The following is a 23,652-nucleotide window of genomic DNA, read 5'->3' on the forward strand; positions in this document are numbered from 1 at the left end:
ATTTAATAAAGTAGGCTTCCGTGTCTAAGAATTAGGTTATGTTACGTGATCTATATACGAGCCTATTTAAAATAAAACAGTCATGAAGACAAAACATCCTACCGGTATTGGCTAAATTCGTACTCCGCTTATACACCTTGCATATACAAATTCGTGACACTTTAGGAGTGGTTAGTTTAGGTTTTTGGGTGGAGGTTTATAGCGCCAAATTGGGAGTGATAAAAGTGTGCAATATTCGTTCAGTGGCGTTGGATGCTGTACCTTGAGTGGCTTTTGTTATGCTTTGCATATAGATTAACTGCATCTCCAAAAAAAAAAAAAAAAAAAAAAAATCAACGATTTTGACTTCTGAAATGATCGGAACTACTTCAGCGCTAGTTTCACCATGGCTCAACATTTTAGCTATTAATTTACTTTGCACTTGCTTTTCCAGAGTTACATAGAAGGTACAGAGAGTTCCTATGTAGACCAGTGCCAGGTAGTAATGTTCCGTCACCTTAATGACTCTAATATGGAGTGCCCGTTTTGAGAAAGCTAAGCAGTAAAGTGTGGACTGGCATCAGTCTGCATAGGAAAGCGTGTATGGACTTACATATATCTGCATATGACCATTTGCTGTCCCCAACAGATTTTGTTCGGTAGATGGAGTGGGACTGGTCTTCATAGGAATTATTTCTGTACACTTACTACTATAGGCTAATCCCAAATACTTAGTAAGATACTGTATTTAATTTTACAGAAATTCATAAAATTGCTGTTTGTCCAGCCACCACAAATATTGCAGGTTTTATCGATAGGCCTAGTTGAATATCAGCAACTTTGGCGAGACCAGCAGATGGAGTATGCCTACAACAGGATGAAAATGTTAACATAGCCATCCAATAGAGATAGTACAAATTTTATATAAAGTTTATACACTTTTAAACTCGGCAAATAATAAAATGACAATAGAATTGAAGGGCGCGCTTCCATACAGGGGCAGCGGCATTTCTATAAGGTTAGAGGCAAGTTTAGGTGTGTGTAGTCGAAAATTAGGAGCTAGAAAATATTGAGAATAGGACGCATATTTGTGACATTTTTTTTTATTAATACACACACACACCGAAACTGGGCTCTAACCTTAGAGAAATACCGCTCCCCCTGTACAGAAGCTCGCCCAAATTGAATTTTCTTGTTGCATCAAGCGAAATGCCAGCCTAAAATAAATATTTGAAATGTACCATATTTGTACGCAGGGCCAATTCTGGGTTATTAGACGCCTGTGTGTTAGATATAATTGGCCGCCCTAAATAATACATATTGCGAATACATTCACAGCTTAACCCAACCCATGAAAGCCTATTAGTACTATATTTTTTGTGAAAACCATATAATTTACAGAAAAATCCATAAAAAATTTTACATACAGTATTTATGTGACGTTTATAAACATAGAAAATGAAAAAAAAAAAGTATCAAACAGAAGCAACTGTTTATCAATACATTAGAACAGCACACTTCTTGCTTTTTTATTTGCCAGTTCACCAATAACATCTGATAAGTCTAGGGTGACCAGATTCACATCAATAAAAGAGAGGACACAAAGCTTCAAAAAAGAGGACAGTGTTTGAAAAAAGAGAACAGAAAATATGTACTTAAATTTAGGCTTAGGCCTATATTATACTTTAAATTATGGTAAGTCAGTATCTATTTTATTACAACATATTTACAGTATAGATTTAGACTTATAACATACTCAAAAGTATGTTAATATCTATTTTATTACAAAATAATTATGAAAAAATTTAATAATAATGATTTTACAGTTGGCTACATATGAAAGTCAAGGGAACTATAATTATTAAAGAGGACAGAAAATGTCTATTTAGATTTACATTCGCACCTCAATCTCTCTATTTACTAGCTACCTCTGAGCCCAGATAACGTAATATATAACAGATTGGCCATCCCAGTGTTAAAAACGGTAACTTGTGGAAGAGAACAACCACCAGGATTGCCACTGTCGATTAGTAATGACCGCTAGATGAAAGTACAGTTGCTCCATGCAATTCAAATGGGAGTTATAACCTGACTTCTTCTACTGTCGCTAGATGGCAGCATAGTGAAATGGATAAAAGTGGTTGCCTTCAAAGCCCATAAGAGTGATCAATCTGTTAGATATGTGATCAGGGATGGAAGTACAGTTGCTTCATGCAATTCAAATGAGAGTTATAACGTGATTTCTTATGCAGTAGCTATATGGCAGCATAGTGAAATTGATAAAAGTTGTTGCTGTCAAAGCTAGAAGACTCAGCAATCTGATGTGATCAGGGCTTTGACCAATGACTATAACAAGAAGGGGCAAAAAGAGTTATGATCGTTGGCAAAGAGTATATTCTGTCGATGGTGCTGCCACCTACAGGCAAATTACTTGAAAAAGGCGTTAAATCAAATAATTTCAACTTGTTAGGCATATAAGTTACAAAAAGGAGGACATTTCTTGATTTTTTTTTAAATCTGCCTGGACCCCAGACAAAGTCCTAAAAAGGAGGAAATTTCCCGACAAAAGAGAATGTCTGTTCACCCTAGATAAGTCTAATTTTTCATACAACTCATTTTCTATAGTTAATTCTAAATCATTAATGACCAGTTTGTCCAAGTAATGTTTAATTTTGCTTAATGAATGTTAAATTATTTTTAACGCTTTGTTAATGTATTTTCCATTTGTTCAACATAATTTTGTTTAAGATAACCAACACTTAACTATAATGTCTGTTGGCACTATTTTAACTACTCAACAGCGCAGTTGGTAATGATTCTACACATGTAAGACAATTTTTTATTGGCTAAAATTAATCTTTAAATTCTATATTATAGAGTGAGTCATGAAACTTGCATAAAATGACAACCTATTATAGTAGGCCACGCTCCATAGACAAACAGTTGACAAATGAAAGTTGTAAGTGACGTGCTGAATAATAATTACAAAGTAAGGTTATATTTTTTCATTGTTATTATGGATACGAAATACGAAAGAAATAAAATAACACTGATGTATTTAAACAGTCCAAAGTATTTTTTTAAATGTCATATTACCAGTCCTATGCTAAACATTCCCTACAGAAAGACTCAAAATATTAATTTCGCAACTTCTGTTCGAACAGCTGTGGAGACATCGGCCATATTTAACTAACTGTTAAACGAGTTAACTGCCCGAAATCCTACATTTAAAATTAACAAATTGTTAATCTGTTAAACCAAACTGGTGTTGAAAACATACAATTTTATTAATTAACAAACTGTTTAGAGTTTAACAGTCGTTAAATTTTCTAACAATACTTGGAAAAACCGGCCATTAACCTTTCTTGAGCCATTGTTGTTCTTAAATATGTTTTAATAAGTTTGAGTTTTGAAAAACTCCTTTCACCTGATGCCACACTCACAGGTAATGTGAGAAAAACTCTCATGGCCAGTTTGTCCAAGTATTGTTAGAACACTTAACGACTGTTAAACCTTCAACAGTTTGTTAAATACAGTTTTTCCATTTGTTCAACACCAGTTTGGCTTAACAGATTCTTAACCGTTTGTTTACTTTAAATGTAGGATTTCAGGCCATTAACTCATTTAACAAACAGTTAAACATGGCGGATAACACCACAGCTGTTCAGACAAAAGTTGTGAAAATAACATGTTATGTTTCTCTTTGAGGAATGTTTAGAGTAAGGGCCAGTTTTACCAAGCTTCAGTAAATCAGTCCAAATGAAACATTAACTAGTACTGAACATTAAAATATTTACACGAATACGTTTATATGTGCGCTGTCTCCGTAGACTTCAAGCCGAGCAGCTATATGTGCCTCGTCGCACTGTTTACGTTATGGCTCTCCGATGAAGCAGTCAGTAGCGAGTTGGCTTGCCATCCCAGGGGCCCGTGTTCGATTCTCGGCGATAACTTTTTTTTATTAACGTAACTAATTTTTATACATGTTATCTTTCTTCATTTTTTTTAATTTTGTGTATTGGAACGAATTATTTCGCAACTCTGGCTCCACTAGGAGAATTTAAAAAAACTCTTGTGAGATCAATTTTCTTCCCGAAATAAAACAAACATAAACAAACAAATTAAAGAAAAGTAAAAGAAATACACATGTGGATCTAATACATTGTCCACATGCCACCGGCGTCTATTACTGCCTGGCATTTTCGGGGCAATGAGTCCACCAGATCGCGGAAATAGTTCTGGTCCTTAACGAAATCTTCCCAGGTAGCCAGAATTTGATCCCAGAACTGATCTGGATTTTGAGGTGGGATGTCTCGATATTTGTCAATCCTCCTCTTTTTCATGCTTTTCCGTGAACCGTCTTTGAACGTTTATGGCAGTGTGCACGGGGTGATTATCCTGCAGGAAAATTAAATTTCCATCGGAAAGAAAAGATTATAAATTCCAAGAATCCAGCTCTTTCGCTTCTGTTTTAAAGCCAGTGCAAACATCGCTAGCTATAATATAATTCTAATAAATGAAAGTTAATATATCAATTAAGTTTTGTTATGTTTGAATGCACATTATGTATTAATTTACTAATATTTCTTAGGTACCGGTATGTAGTTATAATAATCACTTTCATGTCTTAAAATAAAACTCAGTTGTGTTTTACCTAGTTGACTAGTTTCAGCTTTGTCTCAGCCGTTTTTATGATATTCTAACCTATGGTCAGTTTCTTCTAAAATTTTGAGTACTGGTACCACGAACTTCGTGATGCGGTATTTTTGTGAATTTTTGTGTCATTCAAATTTTCAAAATGATCGGTTTTTAAATGGTTAACATTTTCAAAATGATCGGTTTTTAAATGGTTAACATTATCTCCATTTGACTCTTAATTTTCGAGCAGTTCCAGATATAACAATTCTGCGTCGAAACGTTCCACCATTTTATATTGCAACTAATGAATAATTAAAAATTTAAAGACGGAAATTTCTGTCACTAAATTTAATGATAGTTTTACTGGTTCGTTAGGCTAAAGATGCTTGGTGAGATATAAAAATGATTTAATGAACCAGTAAATACATTAATGAATCATTAAAACCTTAATGAAGCTTTGTGAAACCGGCCATAAGACTGGTAATATATAATTTAAAAGATATTTTGGAATATTAATATAGGGAAGATAATCTTTATAAGTCAACTGATTATCATACTGACGCTTATTTCGATGTTGAGCTATTAAATCCATTTAATATTGAGGAAATGTGCGATCTCAATGTGGTAAGAAATTGAAGTCAGATTTGAATATCCTACAAACAGAAATAGGCCACTTGTTCCATTTCACCAGCTACTATTAACTCTAGATTCTATGTTACTGGCTCTTCAACTATAACCGATGTTAATAGTGCTTCAAAATACGCAGCGAGTAAATAATAAAATGTTTCAGCAGCAATTGCTTCTTTAGGACTAAATTACATATAATTTATACATGGACCTGAATTAGAGAATTTTATATGACACGGAATTATCCTTGGGGTTTTGTGTACAGTTGACTACACACACATTCGTGTAATTATTGTCACCTGGTGGTCATAATGCTGAGATTTTTCTAAACATAAATTCATATTTAGCATTATAAAATATAACCATACTTATAATAATAATAATAATAATAATAATAATAATAATAATTATTATTATTATTATTATTATTATTATTATTATTATTATTATTATTATTATTATTATTCAATAGTAGTCAATGCAACTTTCATTTATCAACTCTCTGTACTGTATGAATCATGGCTACTGTAACAGGTTACGATTTTACACATGTTTCATGACTTACTCTACAGTATAGAATTTAAATAATAATATCAGCCAATAAGAAGTTGTCTTATATATGCAAAATCATTACCAACTGCTGTTGAGTAGTTAGAATAGTATTAACGACAGTTGAAGTTAAGTGTTGGTTATTTTAAACAAAATTATGTTGGAAAAATGGAAAACATCTCAACAAAACGTTAAAAATAAACCAGCTGTTAATTTAACATTTGTTAAGCCAACTTAAACATTACTTGGAAAAACTGGCCATCAGTGCTATAAACAGATTAGGAAGTGATGACGTCAAGTTTTTTAATAGATCAGTTTCTGAAACGCCATCACTGCCATTGCTCAAAGTTCTAAATGTTACCAGCTCATTGAAGAGCTCAGAACCATCAACATTTATAAGATTTGCACCCTTTATTAATTTGAAGGGAAACATTTAAATCAGAACAAAGTTTTTTAATTTCATCCTGTGTCATTTCTCTGAATTCAAATATACTATTTGTCGGGACCATCACAGGTTGGCTCTCTGAATATGTTCCATATGTTTCTTTTTTTTTTATTATCATGTTATAAACTCAACTGTAATGTATATTTTATACAATGAAGTTTTTTTGGAAGGTGGGGGGAGTACTAGTACAATCATTCAGATTTTCAAATCTTTCCTTAATGGAATTTAATGCAGTGCCAACAATTATTAGATAAAATTGTATTCTAAACAATTCTTTTGTATCTTTATTTCTTCGTTGGGACTTTAATAATCAAAATGGCGAACTTTAGTTCTGCTCCTCACAACTGGAAATTCAGATATTACATTAACTTTTTTGGCTAAAACTTCTGCATGACTAATATAGCCTATGTATTAAATGTTTCATTACATCTGGCTTCACTTAGAAATTCAAAAAGCTCGCTCAAAATTTTAAGGGATTTGTTTATGTTGGATCGAGGGCACTGCAACATTTTGCTTACGACATCAATTTTTGACAATATCGTTTCATATAACAATTGAGCAAATGAACTTGAAAGATGCAAGCTGATCTAACAAACACTGAGCTGTGTACTTTGTTTTCATGTCTCTGGAGTTATCAATGATTAAGTCATTTAAACTTTTCAAGACTTCATTTAATTGCATTCTGAGAGGTCGCACTGCTTTTATTCTACTCTCCCATCTTGTATTGCTTACAGAATTTAATGTTAACCTGGTCATATTGCTTTCCATTATCTCTCATCTATAAGGGGATGCAGAGAAAAATGTATACAATTCTTGGATAATGTTAAAAAAATGAACTGTTTCTAATATTACTTTGACAGCATCGTTTAGACCTACAACTAAATTCAAGTATGAGATGCACAGGGCACAAAAAATGCTCTAAGATTGATATTCTTATTTTTGTTCTGCAGGCCATTGTGCTTACCACTCATATTTGCCCCATTATTGTATCCTTGTTGACGCATATTTTGAATATCTCATAATCTGGCGAAAGTTCACTTGAGAGATAATTGCATAAACCTTCCCCTCAAGTGCCTGAAACAGGATAAAATCTAAGAAATAATTCTCGAATTGCAACATCAGAAGGGCTAGTATTTACAATTCTTACTGCAGTCGAGAATTACAGAAAAATATTTTGCTTTCCTTAAAAATTCCTTAATTTTTTATTTAATACCACTTGCTAAAACGGATATAATTTCATTTTGAAAAGCATGGCCTAAGTAATGAGGCATATGACTTTTAGCAGTTAGAGAATGAGTTGTGTCACTGACATGCTGTGAAATAATGTGATCAAATTTCGTCATTTTTACTGATTCTCATTTGTTTCTCCTCTGCTGTGTGGTTCATGACATGGTCATTAATGCTGGAAGAGTTTGCTTACCTGTATTGTAGAATTTAGCAAAATTTAAAATTTAAATTATTTTTTACTGTCTTAAAGATACACGAATATGTCCAAATTTATAGGCAACATAATATCAGTATTGTTTTCACCATTACCACTACCATAATTGAATTAATATACTATGAAGTAGGCCTTGATCTGCTCCACATTTACACAGTCCATCTTTTTTGGGACTGCACATATTTTTCCCTATGGATTGTATCGAATGGCCAGTGTCTAGCAAACAAGAGCAACTGCTACATATGGGATTTGTAATTTACTCCGAAACTTCACTTTCCCTATTTATATTAGTCAGTTGTCTGAGATGTTGACATTCAGAAAATTGACATGTCAGTATAAAATATTAATTACATTAGATTTATTCTTAGTCGAATTGTGGTCGAATGGTTACCATACTTATAACTGGATTAGAAATTCGTAGGTTCATACCCACCAGAAGGAAATATATTTTTAAGGACGACAAAATGTCTCAACATGGCTTTCTTCAGAAGGGAAGCATGTAAAATAAACCAATACCTGAATGAGTGCTTTAGGCAAGATCTACTAATTATTCGTAGCAAATTTAAAAATTAAACTTAGGGAATGGGACAATGGGGTCCACATATAGGTGGCCAAGTGCATGAGATCCATCCATCATAGGTCTATTTTCAGTCACTTTTTATTTTGTGTATGTATATTTGAGCTTGAAAGTTTGATTACTATTACATTTTGAACATTGCTTGCAGCTTATCAATGAGGAGAACATTAAAGGCGTTGTTTCAATGAATGAAGATTATGAACTTCGGTTTTTTGCAAATGGCAAAAAGGTGAGTATACTCTAATACAGGCTTTGAACTCCATATTCTGTAAGTGTACTGGAGCCTGTTTTATAAAACTATAGTAAAAAGTGAAGTCAACCCTATCACAGGTCAAATAGGCCCAAAGGGTGGCGAGAGGTTAATGTTCACCTTTACAGACAACAACATTAATGGCAGTAGGGATTTCAGTCCTACATGCCCTCTGTCTTCATCTCCTAGCCTACCACAGTAAATTCAGAATTCATATTTATGTTTCATATATTCTTGATTACCGTAATAAAAAATTTGTACAATGATAGACTATTTAGTAGGCTGAGATATAAGCATCAGGAGGCCATGATTATTGTTAATCTGAAAAAGTGATTTTCAAGAACAAAGTTTTAAAGCGGTGATTCCCGAAGTGTGGTTCGCGTCCCCTTGGGGGGTCATGTAAAGAGCTGAGTGGGCTTTCGAGATGATTATAAAATAAAACAAAAATACCTTATTAACATATAATTATTTTGCATTTAGAAACATAAACAACTTTGAACATAAAAATAACAAAATCTTTCAGTAGTTATAAAATAAAAAATAATTAATATGCCTGTTTTTCAGAGTGTGGCCTCTCAAATGGTATTTGATACACATAGTGGTACCATTTTCAAATTCGAGATATCTCGTTTTGATTCAATGGAAATCGTAGAAGACAAACTTAATTTTAATTTGCATGAATGCGAGGTTGCAAATGTTACAAAAAAATTTAAGAGCTCCTTTTGCAAACTCGAAGGATTCTTTTGATGCAAAACTGGTCAACACTTTGCAAAAAAGGGCACAGTTTCAACATTCCATCAGTAGGTACAAATTTCAACGAGTTTTTCCTTAATATTTTATGGAATTTCGGCCACTTAAACACAACGGATTCGGTATATATATCTGTGACTGTCGTAATTGTTTTGAGTTTCTTCCGCAAAATACTTAAAAAGATGTTGTTTAAAATCGTACTTGGGGTGGTATGCACAGGTTTTGAGTAAAATTATAGTTTATGATGTCCTGCGTCGTGGTCTAAGGCATCCTGCCTAGGACTCGTGTTATGGAATGCACGCTGGTTCGAGTCCTCATGGAGAAGAAATTTTCTCATGAAATTTCAGCCAGTGTCTGGGCTGGTGCCCACCCAGCATCGTCATGCACTTGAGGAGTTACGATATGTAGCAAAATCCGGTTATGAAAGCCAGCTATAATGGCTGTAGGGATCATTGTGCTAATCACACTATACCTTCATTCTGGTTGGATGATCGTCCACCTCTGCTTCAGTATGTGGACGTGACGCCAGCAGCCAGCTGGTCGGTCATGATCCTTCATGGGCTGTTGTGCCTCGGATTATAGTTTATGACTTTACAGGGATTTGTGTTTTTGAAATGGAATCCAAAACTGGTATAGTAAGTGGGGGAGGGCCCAAAAGTGGGTCACGTTTTCAAGAAGTTTGGAACCACTGCTTTAAAGCAATTAAGTTTTTTTAGAAAAACTGCTGGAAAACAAGGCCATTTTATTTAACAAATACTCTGCTTCTCTAAAGACATAAACAATAATCAAGAAAACTGATCAGAAATAAAAGACTTTGGTGTCCATGCTGTTTTATCACAAATGATAAGCACTGTACCATGAATAAAATGCATATTTTCAAAGATATAAAATTCTGTCCTTGGTCTGATATATTCTTTGTCTTCTCTATTGCACAATTTTCTTTCCATTGTCACTTTACTGGAAGATTTTTTTTGGCTTTTTTAATTTTTTAGTTAAGCTTTAATATATTGACCCTAGTAAATAATTCTACTGAGCTACAGTTGAGGAAAAATTCGCAGCATTTAACTAAAAATAACCACACTAAAATATATGACACACCTTTTGTTTAATATAATAAAATGTCCACTGTGGAGTAACAACATGTCTGATCATGAAATGAGCAGGCCTGGGTTCAAATCCTGGTTGGGACAAGTTACCTGGCTGGGATTTTTTTCGAGGTTTTTCCCTCAACCAACTAAAGCAGAATTGCTGGGTATCTGGCATTAAACCTCAGACTCATTTATTCATATTACCATCAGTACCATAGCCCAAGTTAAGTTCACGATGCTATGTGCTCTGTTTTCATAAAAGAGCATAATTGTTCGATGACAAACAGAGCAAGGGCTAGTTTCACAAATTTGCAATCATTGTAAATTGTAAACTTTGTTTTTATATTGTAAACTTCTGTTTTACAATCTTAGTTTGTAATGTTGAACTTTACAAAGGAAATAAAATCTTTACAAATGAAATTTTGAGTACTTTACAGGTATTTTGTTTCACAATCAAAGAGTAAGTAATTTTACAAATTGTAAACTTTACTTGTAAAACTAGCACATTTTCTATAATAGCTCTTAGATGTGTAAAGTTTAATATTGCAATAAATTATGAATAAACAAATTAAAATTTATTCATTAAATTAATTTTTGAGTAATTGGATTACCATTAAGAATGAAACTAAAGCAGTTGTGATGTTATTTATCAGTTTAGTAACTCATACGAAAATGTTGTACTTAGGCCTAATCAAAGAAGACGTAGGTGTTAAAATTTCCGCCCAAGAATTAATAACGCGTTCATATCATTGTATAAATTTAATTAAATGTTTGAAATTAGTTTCGTTGTGATGGAATGTTTCGTACAAGATATGGGACATCACATCCAACGACCATCAGGGAAAAGTGGTGTCCTAAATCTCAAAGCAACAACTGTGTATGGCTGTCAATTCCTTGCAGTATCAGATATACACGGAATTTCTAAGGCTTCATTGTGCAGAAGTGACGGTCCCTTAATGTTTGTGAGGTTGTGGATGGACATTAATATCCTAAATATTGATGGGCCAACACAAAATGAAGCTGATTTTATGAAGAGATATGGCAACCATTCTGTTAATTGCATGTTTATACATTGACCAAATCCATTATTTACGTATTTGACTGAATTTGGCACTTTCTATAGTCATTCAAGTCGTAGGGTAATCAACGCCTTGTTGTACTCAACCAGTCACTTCACATGAGTCTCCACTATCCCCAATATAGGAAAATCTTAAGATTTAAATTTTTCTTAACAATATTTTATATTTTCTGTTGGTGAAATATGATTCAGCAAGCTTTTAGGATAAAATATAAACATGTCTATCGATTAGTGGTAAAAATACAGCAGCTTTAGCGAATTTTGTAAACTGTTGTTGGCGATATTGTTCAACTAATATTGCAGTGAAAGACCTGCGCATGGGCAGAACACTTACGTATATATGTATAATGCTTCGTTAAACTTCACAAATTAATAAGATTGCATTGTGAAACACAATTTACAAGCATTTGTAATCTTTTACTTGTGATTTGTTGTTGTTGTTGTTTTCTAATGCCAGGCGTTTGACAATAAAGTCATTTGACCTCTTGCACTCCAATATTTTTCAAAGATATTATCATGACCAGCCACTGAAGCACAGATTTTGAGGTGTTCCGAATCCATTTCTTGGTTTGAGTTGCACAATGGACAGACTTGTGATTTGTAAATTATTAATTTGTTAACATTGTGAAATGGGCCACAAGAGTGGTAAGCACAATAAGCCTCAGGCTGCGGTGTAAACCTTCAGGCTCCTTCTCCTTAAAAGAAAGAAAATATCTATTAAAATCTTAAGTACATACGTGGAGGTTTATAATTCACCCTAGAGATATTGTGTTCTGAAGATTTAGTAGATATGTTGGTGCCAGGTAACTTTGATAGTAATGAATATATTCTAGTACTAGGTCTCATTCCTAGTTCTTGTAGGATGTTTTCATTCCTCTTATGGTCCCACTTTGTGTAGCCAGCTGTTCAGCACATAAATTTCATTTCACTAGAGGTAATTCTTCTTTCATCCTTTTTTCTTAGAGTCCATGATACCCCTAACATAAGGTTTTATATAGTCGTGAGTGTTTCATTGGACTAGAGATGGTTTCATGACTTAATGATGCTCATATATTTATTGTATTTAAGAATTTTATCTGGCATATCAAGATCTGCCAAAAAAAGGAAAGACAACTTGACACCAAGGTATTTAAATTCATTGACTCTTTCCAAATTTTTTCCGTTCATACAACTTTTACAGAATACTGGGCCTTTGCCACAGAAGGGTATTACTTTTGTTTTGTTAGTTGATATTTTCATGAAGTATTTGTCTGCTATTAACTTTAAATTGTAAATCGATCTCTGTAGATCATCCTCAGAAGTGGCTAATAGGGCCAAATCATATGCAAAAATAAGAGTGTGTAAGTTTAAATTTAGATTTATGAGTATTTAACCATGTGTGCTGTTTTCAAATTCTGTTATGATTACATTCATGTATAGACCTATATTAAATAGAACCAGTAAAAATCTGGATCCAATTCAACAGTTTATTTCTGGTTTTGATTGAAACAGTAGTTGCCTTATATGTACAGTATAATATAATATAATTCTGGAGAAATTGTTGTGAAATATTATCTGCAGCTAATATGTTTAATAATTTATTATGATTTACTTGGTCGAAAACGTTCTAAAAATCAACGAATGGAATGTATGTTTCTCTATTAAACTCTCTATGTTTTCCAATTAATAATTTCATTGTAAAATAACAATCACATCATGATTTGCCTTTTCTGAAACCACTTTGTTCTTCACCTAAATTTTTTTCATGTGTACTTAATTTGTTTTTTATTAGGCTAGAATAAATTTTATATCCTGTATTTAACAAACTAATGCCCCTATAATTATCACACTGTGTTCTGTTTCCATTCTTATAAATTGATATAACTGAAGATTTCGACCAGCAGTTGAGTGGTTCTTTGTAATTCCAAATCAAATTTATAAAATCGCAAAATCAATTGACTTATATTTTTCAACAATTCCGTATTGATACTATCTTTTCCCGACATTTTATTCCCTTAGATTTTCTGAGTATTGAAATCATTTTATCTAATGATATAATAATGTTCCACATCTAAATTTTCTGAGTACTTCATAATCACAGGAGATGTATTTTGACACCATAAATCTTGGTATTATTTTAACCATTTATCTTGAGGTAGTATGTTAAGTTATGTAGTATCTTTACATTCATTATTAATTATTTAAAAAATTTTATATGTCTGAGGTTTGGGACGGGTTACATCATTTTTTAAAAATTATACAAATCCATTCCAATATCTTCTGTGATATTTGTGTACAGTACGTCTTGTTTTGCTGTTGCCCTTTTCAAATTATAATCAGTTTTACCCTAATATTTTCCACTAATATGTTTTTTTGTAAACTTTCCGTTTATCTTCATTTATATTTGATATATTGTCATCTCAATTTCATTGTTATAGTCAGGGTAACCAGACATCCCAGTTTTACTGAGACAGTCCCAATTTTTACTAATTGTTCCTGTGTCCCGAGAAAGCTAATCCTGATGAAGTATTAAATTTTTATATAAAGTGAAGAGCGTACAATGTGCAAGTTTATTTAAGTGTAGTTTTGCATATTCACACACAGATAGGGACACGTTATAATGCTCTTCTCGAGACCAATGATCATAACAAGACTCTTTATTATCACTGACTCTAGAGGCAACATAGTAATAATACTACACACCTAATCAAACCTAACCTAACCTGTTACATATTACACACTTAATCTAACCTAACCTGCCACATAATATTACACACATGTAGTAACATTCCTCACATTTAGTATAATTTCGTTTGCATGTATTGCCGGCTCTGCTGCTGGTGTCAGTAGTGGATCATTATTCCATGAAGAAAATATGGCGACTTTTATAATATTACATTTAATTCGTTGAGTCTGTGTCTTGTGATATATTAAATGTGTTAATGTAGTAATAATTATATATATATAACAATAAGAATTGAAATGTGTTGTGGTTCTGATAAAAGTATTGAAAATTGGTTTATTGTGCCACATTCGCAATGATAAAAGTGTGCAATATTCATTCAGTGGCTGGTGGATACTCTATATTGACCAAAGTTCCTGAATGGAATGATGTTGAGGGTTCAGTTGCTTTCTTTTCGAACTATGAATCTGTGATATGTTTAAATGAGAATGTGTTATTTGATAAATTTTTTCATGTACAAAACATCCGCCAGAACATACAGGACTGGATACAAGAAAATTTACAGTGTCTCTGTGCTGGATAGCAATATTCCAATAATGTAGAGTATTTCACATTAGTGTTGACAGTGTTTCCAAAATGGTAGAGTTTGTATTGAGTGTTCCTGTGATCATTGCATCTATTGAGCGCATCATCAGTCTTACGAATATGTACTGGTCTGAGGAAAAAAGTCGTCTTAATGTAGAAACTCTAAGGCTGTACTAGTTGTTAAAACACAATGTAGTCATACATATTCAGAATTTTACGACTATCGCATGGAAAAACCAGAAGCTTCTGAAAAATACACTTGAGGGTAATATTGACGTTATGTGAGTAATAATTGAGGGGCGTTTTCACAAAACTCGTTATCTACAACATCTTGTTTTTTGTTTTTTTTCAAGAGAGCTCTTTTCTAAAATACACAACTGTAGATGCCGAGTTTTGAAAAATCTCTTTTATTTAAAGATCAATTTACTGATATACTTACCAACTTTAGCTTAATTGTGATAGCACCATTGGATTCTCCTGACCCAAAACCATAAGGATACGCTAAAACCTCAAAATCGAAAAAAATGTAGATAACGAGTTTTGTGAAAACGCTCTTCAATTTGACATTTATTTTCTGGTGGAGGGGGAGGTGGAAAAATGTGCTGAAGAAAATGATACACTAAAAGATGTGTCCTGGTTTTTCAGTTTCATAATCTGGTCACCCTGGTCATAGTTGCCACTTTTTTTTTTGTTCCAACACTTTCAAATGCTGTTTGTTTGATGATCAACCATTCTTCTTTTATATTTTCACTTACTGGTATATTGCTATTTAATTTCATATAATCGTTTTTGATATAGCCACACTTAATAGTAGGGTCATTCAGTAGATGCACTTTATATAATATATTGTTATTTGAATTTGTTGGTTTGTGCTTTCTTTTATACCAACTTGGTCTTAGGCGAATTGGTCATACAAGCAAATAATGGTTAGTTTCTAATTCTGTGCCCCTAAAAACTCTAGTATCGAGTACCATTTCTGATAATTTATTGTTGCATATTGCATAATCAATTATTGATTTTTATCCTTTTGCCTCCCAAGTTAGTTTTTTTATGACTGTCCTTATGATAAATTAATTTTTTAATGACTGTCCTTATGATAAAAAATGAATTATGATTATTTTCAGTTGATTATACAGTGCAAAATCAATAAAAGAAGAGCCATTTTGATTGTGGGTTTGTCCACCAAATGTGCCAATGTTCTATTCTATCTTGGAGTTTCCTATTCGAGCATTAAAATCTCGTAGCAGCATGACAAAATCGTTATAATATCTATGAGTTTCTACTTCACCATTAGTTGGTGCAAATATTCCAATTACAGCCAAATAACCCGTTGATATTTTAGACATACTTGTACGAGTCTGTTATTCCAAAAATTATAATAATTAACTTTGTTTTTAAATTTTTAATGTAATATTATCATTACTCCTGCTCTAGTTTTCTGTTTCACTCCTGAATGAAGTTTATCTTTTTTGTACTTCTATTTTTTTTTCCCCTGATAGGCTATTGAAACTTCTTTTTTAGCTAAAATGTCATCAAATTGTTCTTTGTGAGCAATGTCTCGTACATTTCATGTGGCAATCTTAAATAAATTTTATTTTTTTCGTCTCATCCTTTTTTCACACCAATGTCGTCATGTAATGTATCTATCTGGTCATTTCTATTTGTAGACTTGCAAGCATAAGGATTTCCCTCCAAGTAGTTGCTAGCAAGGAGGATGTAAGTCCAGTGGTCACCTTACAGCTCCTGGACAAGCTATGCAACATTCATAAAAGGCACTATTATGTAAGTTAACATATGCACTAAAGCCTGGAAAAAAAGGACATAATATGCAATATAAAAGTCTAAACATGTGCTGTTATATATGAAATCTTCAAAATATGCATTATGCATAAATTTAAATCCCGAAAAGGCCAACACATGCAAACATGTGCAGAAAAAGTACGGTTATTTTGTAATTGCTAAGTCATAAAATGAACATTTGCAAAGTTTGAGAAGTGTAACCAGCTTATATAAAAACTATGCATTGGCATGGAAATCCGAGCTATACTCATTACAAAATTGAATTCTAGTATTAGCTACAAGGATTAGTTAGTCTTTGAACCACAAAAATCGATATGATAATTTCAGTGATTTTATTGTTGTATGTGCAGATCCACGTGAAACTGCACACTGTGCTCCTAGAAGATTATAGATTTCCTTGGACTTCTATCAAATGATTATCCAGTTTCCTTCATTTTCACTTCTGTTAAAACAACGCTGTACCAGTAGTGCGAAATTGTGAAGTCTCTTTATAATTGGCTTGCTTGGGACAGTTATACTAGAAAATTTTCCTCACAAATTTAAAATTACGTTAATGATATGATATATATTAACAAGGTTATTCACTAATAACATACACTGTTCTAAACTGTACTTAACGTTTTAAAGTGTGTCTCGACCTCAGATACACTAGACTGCGATAAAAACAACTGATAGCCTGAATACCAGAAATTGTATGTTAAGTACAGTGTTAGTTCATTTGCCTGAATACCGGGAATAGTGGATAACCTTCCTGATACAGTGTTTCCTGACGAGTGGGTGCACCCAAGATTACAATGTGGTAGCAGCTAATTTGTTACGTATATGCAGGTAATAACTTCAGTGAATCTATAATCTTCTGTATAATACAATGGAGAGCTAAAAATAAAAAAAAAAACTTTCTTGTTTTCTGGTAATAGGTTTGTAATAAGAGGCTAGGACGATGTAAATATCTGCATATAAGTTAGAAAAATAACATTAAAAAGAATGGATTTCTATAAGAAGCAAAATAATAATTAACAGTAAAATCATTTTGCAGGTAAACAAATTCAGTCATCTGGGTTGCTCAGTTTCCTACAGTGGAGAAAAAATGTTATAAAGGCCAATATAAGATTAACAAAATTTGATCAGATAAAGGCATGAGCCTTCAAGCTCTGAAACCTTATGTGGTAGAGAAATGCACTGGTTTAAATCTGTATTAAATGCTGGCATTATCTGCCCTCAATGGAAGTAAAGTTTATACACAAAAATAGCGTGATAAAAGCAGGATAATGTTAATATATAAAAGTGAATGTGGATATGTATGTACTGTATATATGTATGTTTTATATACGCTTTGACCGATATTTGCCAAAGTTTGCACATTTAACCTTCAAAACCAGGAGAAAAACATATGCTACATTCAAATTGTATAAATGGATGTTAAATTAATTAAAAATAAATATGATCAAACATTCATGTATAACATTAAAACACAATCTTCCACAGTCAATTGTTCTTTATTATTGTCTGTTGTATTCAACATCGACTTTCACGAGGCTGTGGAAAAAATAACATGTACAGTAGAACCCTGATTCCGTCACCCTATTAACCGATTGTCGGACTGTCTCTTGCGTTTCTTTTTCTTTTTTTGCTACAGAAACATTGAAGTACTACTTTACGTTATATTAGTACGTATTTTTTCTAGAGAGTGTTATTACATGCCTTTACACCATAGGCGGAGAGAGAACCGTTTCCTTGAGGGGGCAAAGCAAAACCATAGAATCCCCATATAATGGGGTTATGGGGGACATCATTAATTTCCCTGTTATAGCTTGACCGTGGTACAGTATATCGGAATACATACATACATAAGTGTTCTGCCCATGGTCAGGTCTTTCACTGTAAACCCAGCATTCTCCAATCTTTCCTATTTCCTGCCTTCCTCTTAGCCTCCGCATATGATCCACATACTTTAATGTGGTCTATCATATCATATCATATATCATATCATATATCATATCATATCATATCTTCTTCTGTCCCTAACTCTTCTCCAATTCACCATTCCTTCCAGTGCATCCTTCAGTAGACAGTGGTTATTAATGGATATTATTGGTTATTAATGGTTATTCTGTAGGAAAAAAAAAATCTTTACGTAGCTTCAGTAGGCAGTTTCTTCTCAGCCAGTGACCCAACCAATTCCTTTTTCTCTTTCTGATCAGATATCGGTATATGATCATTTAATAAAAGTATTTTCTGGAGGGCATGTTTCTTGCAGTGTTACATCCATATCTACGATGTTTTGGACTGAGTTGCATAGGGCTTGAACTGTAGGTCTGCTTCAAATTATAGGTCATATCTTACAACAATCTCCCTCTTTTTGTTTCTCATACAGAAACACAAGCATGCATCAATAAAACTACGTAACAGTACTAACAGAAACTTTCTTATATGAAGATATCATATGAAATGTAAACTCTAATTATTTTATTTAATCTCGTCTTTAAGTTTAAACATTATACCAGGATCACTTTTCTTTTTTCTGCATTGTTGTGCAGTATGTTATTCATCATCTCCAAGTGGCGGCCTGAACACCTGCAGACTTCTAACACAGGCAATTACAAAAGAAACATAACAGTGCTTCCATTCCTCAAATGAGGTATAGAAATTCTTATACATTCAGAAATTTAAAATAAATATTATAGTCCAGATACATGATCTGAAGACATTAATTCTTCAAGTTAAGCACAGAAACTTAATCATAAATAAAAGCAAATAAGATCTTTTGAATTCAATATTTTCTAACGTCAATAAAAAAAAAAAAAAAGAAGTTCAGGCAAGTTTGGGGGGCAGTGCCCTCTGCCCATGCCTCTGCCTATGCACTTACACAATTTGGTTTAGTCAACTTCTATATAAAATGTACTCCACAATGTCAAAATAAAATGTGTTGTGCTAAGTATCGACAAAAATGCAAATAATAGAGCAGTTTGGAAAAAGAGAAACTGTGGCTCATCTCGCACCAGAATACGAGATTGGTGTTACAACTATGCGCGATTTAATAAAAAAAACAAACAAACATAAAGTGTATAAAGTAAGTAAATTCATAATATGAGACCTCTACTATTGTTATCTTTTTGCTGACAGCCATTTGAAGGAGTTTCCTTGCCCCTTGACAACCAGACTTGAATGAGTGAACTTCTGATTCACTACTTTGCATGTTAAACATAAGACCACAGAGAAAATTACGACAGTACAAGTATTATTCCCTTAATTTACAAAAATATTTTAAGATACGGATTATCCGATTTTTTTGATTAACCGTTTAGTCCATCCCCTTCATTACCACGGATAATAGAGGTTCTACTGTAATTAAACAACAATGTTGATACATCATAAAGCCCAAAATCTAGACAATTCATCCAATATGTAGAACTATCTTTATGCAGTCTAGGACCATATGAGTTTCTTGATACAATCCTAGATAGTGAGTGGGCTGTGTTTATCCAACTGAATTCTTGAATTCCTTGAAACCACAAGGATTGCATATAAAAAAATAATTCACTGAGACTTTTATCATGTTCCTTAAGTAGTATAGAATGTATGTAAGCCCACTGAAAATAACACTATTAATTCTAAAATATATATCTCTCAAAATATTGTTGTTCATATCTATTATTGGAGAAAAATTCTTTCCGGCACCAAGAATCGAACCCAGGACCTCTCAGCTCTGCACGCTGAGCGCTCTTTCAATCTGAGCTATGTCGGGACCCAATTCACGGTGCTGGCCAGAAAAAAAATTAAATACCCATGGCAGATCATGAGACCTAAAACTTAAGTTTGTTTACAGCACTTATTACTAGTGAACCTTGCTTGTAGTCTGCTTGCTATGTATTGTATATTAATTTTGTATAATTTTTGGTTTATTCCACAATCTAAAGTTACAGTGCTGATGTAAGATCTATAGATTACAATAAATGAAATTGGGGGGGGGGGGAGGAATCTTGTCCTCTTTGTATCTCTTGCTTTTTGCGCATTATTATGAAATGAATTTCAACAGAAAAATAATTTTGACATTATTTTTGTTTGTAATAGTCGAAGAAATATAAGTATTTGGAAGAACTAGTATAAATTTTACAGTATCTGGAAGTTATTAAAATGTTTTGCAGGCCTTTTGTATAATGTAAATGTTATTGTGAATTCATGCATGGAAATATTTTTACTTACTGTTCAGTTCAATTTCAATTGGTTTATTTTATGACATTTTATGAATTGCTATGGTTATCTAGGTCTGAATGAAATGAAGGTGGAAATACAGTATGACTTCAGAGCCCAGCACCGAAAGTTACCCAGCATTTGCTCTTAATGGGTTGAGGGAAAACCCCCAACCATGTAACTTGTCCCAACCAGGATTTGAACCTGGGCCCACTCGTTTCATGGTCAGGCATGCTAACTGTTCCTCCACAATGGTGGACTAATTATTGTTGATTTTGTAGCAATTTGTTACTACATAAATTCTTAACGGTGGTGATTGTAGTGATGGGAAGTCATATAAAGGAGAACTGTGATTCGATGCATATTGAAGATGTCTTTTTATTTTGATTTTCTGTGTCAAGTGTACGATGTTGAGCTTCAGGCTTTATAGTTTTATTATTTGTGATGTCAGGCAGTGCTGTCATGGAGGCCATACAGCGTATGACCACCTGCTTTTTATTGAGAGGCCATATAGGCAAGAGAAAATTCGAACCCATAAGTTTCTTTTACAAATTGTATTGTATTATTTTTAATCCAGCCAAACAGTTCTTTTGTTCAAACATTGTAGTTGGTTGGAATTGTTAATCGATTATCGAATATTGATTTAAACCTCGACATTGGCAACATTGCGAAGCAAATTCGCATTTGTTCGTGCATTTTTTTTCCACTCCTACTTCCCAGTCAGTGTTGTCAATTTAGCGACTTTGTCGCCAAATCTAGCCACTTTTGGCAGATTTTAGCAACAAATTTTCGTAACTTTTGTGTTGGTTAAATGAGATTTAGCGACTTTTTCAGCACTCTCCAGTGAGAAAAGCGAAAATTTCATTATTGAAAATACATATTCTAGCGACTTCTTGAATTATATATGCGACTTTCTGTACATGAGTTGGGAATCCCAATGAACCATTTTCTTTCTGAGGTTCGTGTTTCAAATGGTAACGTGTAACATGTATGAGAAATGTCATCTCTATCTCTACAACTGCAGTCAAGAAGCATAGATACAGTATGCAGAAAGCTGAGGTTTTGTGTAAAATAACTATCCGTATTTTGGAGAGTTTCAAAAGTAAATCCAGGGAAGTATTACACAGAAGCTAAGAATGCCCATAGATATGGAATCTTTAAAGGAGTTTCAGTGGTAGAAAGTGGTAGGATGAAGAAAATCAATTTGGAAGAGTTCATCAGTAAATTAAGTGCTGCACTGTAAAGTCGACTTTGTGAGAGTGGAATATTAAATGCCAGTGAAAGTGAAACTCAACTCGTATCAGACATGAAAATTCTGTCACCAAGTCTATGGCCTGAAAATCCTTCACTTCGTTTTGGTGAACATGAAATTCGTAGTGCGTGAAAGATTTGATGTTGAAGCTCAAAAGCATTATTGGAGATGAGAGAATTTATTCAAAATCCTCATAGTCTACCTGAAAGCTTGAAGGATTTTCAAATTTTCTTGAGAACCTTTCCAATAGGAATGGCAGAATGTGAGAGAGGCTTCAGTGCCATGAATGAGATATGCACTGATAGAAGATACTCTATTATTATTCCCAATATATCATCACTTATGTACATCCGTATAAATGGTCCATCTCTACAACACTGGAATCCAGAGTCATACATTAAAGAATGGTTGAAAAGTCACCTTACTGCCTCAGGTACACGTTCAAGAATTCATCTTGATGCCCCTGTTCTACAAGAAAAACCTTTTTGGGAAATTATATAATTTGTTAGTCAGTGGTAAGATAGCTGCCGTTGTTTTCATGTATTATTTTGTATTATATATTTTTATTAGAATGCCAGCAAAAAAATCATATTAGCAAAGTTAAATTCAAGTACATCTTGTAGAGCAGTGTGACTATTTGGTATGGCGAGGGTGTATGGCCAAGAAAAAATTTACCATGACAGCACTGATATCAGGAGTGTGTTTGGCTGAACTGTTTCGGACTTACCTTAATGTACATTTAATTTGTTGTTTTTAAATACCAAGAAACAGTTTGCCAATATTAGGTTTCTGTTGTCTTCAGGAGTGGGAAAGTAGAGGAGTGAAGTTCTTGCAGCTGAGCACAACTGATATTTTTGCAGCACCATGCCAGAAAAAGCTGCAGCGAGGTGTGACATTCATTAACGAGTTTGTTAATTGTGATGGATCAGTATATGTTCACTGCAAAGCAGGTCGTACACGCAGTGCTACTCTGGTGGGCTGCTACCTTATGATGGTAAGAATGAAGCTGCAAATTAAAATACTGTCATTTCACTTTTCTTTATAATGCAAGCAGCTTTACATTAAAGACTGAAGGTTTTTTGCTGTTTGTCATTGTTTCATTGAAGTTACATCTATACTAATAATAAATCTGTAGCCGAAATTTTTCTGGTAATTTCCGATTTTCCAAAAATAATTGGTCCTAACATATATAATTAACCACCCTGTAACCGAAAATCGCTTTTTTGAAATTTTTGTTTGTATATCTGTCTGTATGTTTGTTACCTTTTCACGCGATAATGGCTGAACCGATTTATATGAAAATTGGAATATAAATTAAGTTCGTTGTAACTTAGATTTTAGGCTATATGGCATTCAAAATACTTTATTTAAAAGGGGGATTACAAGGGGGCCTGTATTAAATAAATCGAAATATCTCGCTTATTATTGATTTTTGTGAAAAATGTTACATAACAAAAGTTTCTTTAAAAATGATTTCCGATAAGTTCTATTCTTTACAAAATTTTGATAGGACTGATATTTAATGAGATAAATGAGTTTTAAAATTAAAATAATGTCATCTAAGACGGTGCAATGAATTAAGAACAAATGACTTCGTCTATAAGGGGCCTTGGACAACAACAATCGAAACAGGGGCCTTGGACATCAACAATCGAAAGCTATTAAACGTAGCCTACAGAGAATATTTCTGTGTTTGTATGAAGTAATATCAGAAGCTAAATTAACCGATTTGTATAATTA

General features: G+C 33.2%; 1 protein-coding gene across 3 annotated transcripts in view; it reads left to right on the top strand.

Annotated features, from left to right (window-relative positions):
- The window catches only part of PTPMT1 (protein tyrosine phosphatase, mitochondrial 1), a 39,900-nt gene that overhangs the window by 783 nt on the left and 15,465 nt on the right, over positions 1-23,652 (top strand). Inside the window, exons 1-3 of one of the 3 annotated variants that reach the window (XM_069841634.1) lie at positions 8,405-8,485; positions 16,337-16,451; positions 22,715-22,906. In XM_069841634.1, coding sequence (XP_069697735.1) covers positions 8,445-8,485; positions 16,337-16,451; positions 22,715-22,906 — 348 coding nt within the window. In that variant the 5' untranslated portion in view covers positions 8,405-8,444. Of the gene's footprint in view, positions 1-8,404; positions 8,486-16,336; positions 16,452-22,714; positions 22,907-23,652 lie in introns of those variants that run through there. The other 2 variants (XM_069841632.1, XM_069841635.1) reach the window with 2 other exon arrangements.

The sequence above is a fragment of the Periplaneta americana genome, chromosome 12 (genome assembly GCF_040183065.1).
Source record: "Periplaneta americana isolate PAMFEO1 chromosome 12, P.americana_PAMFEO1_priV1, whole genome shotgun sequence".
NCBI lineage: Eukaryota > Metazoa > Arthropoda > Insecta > Blattodea > Blattidae > Periplaneta > Periplaneta americana.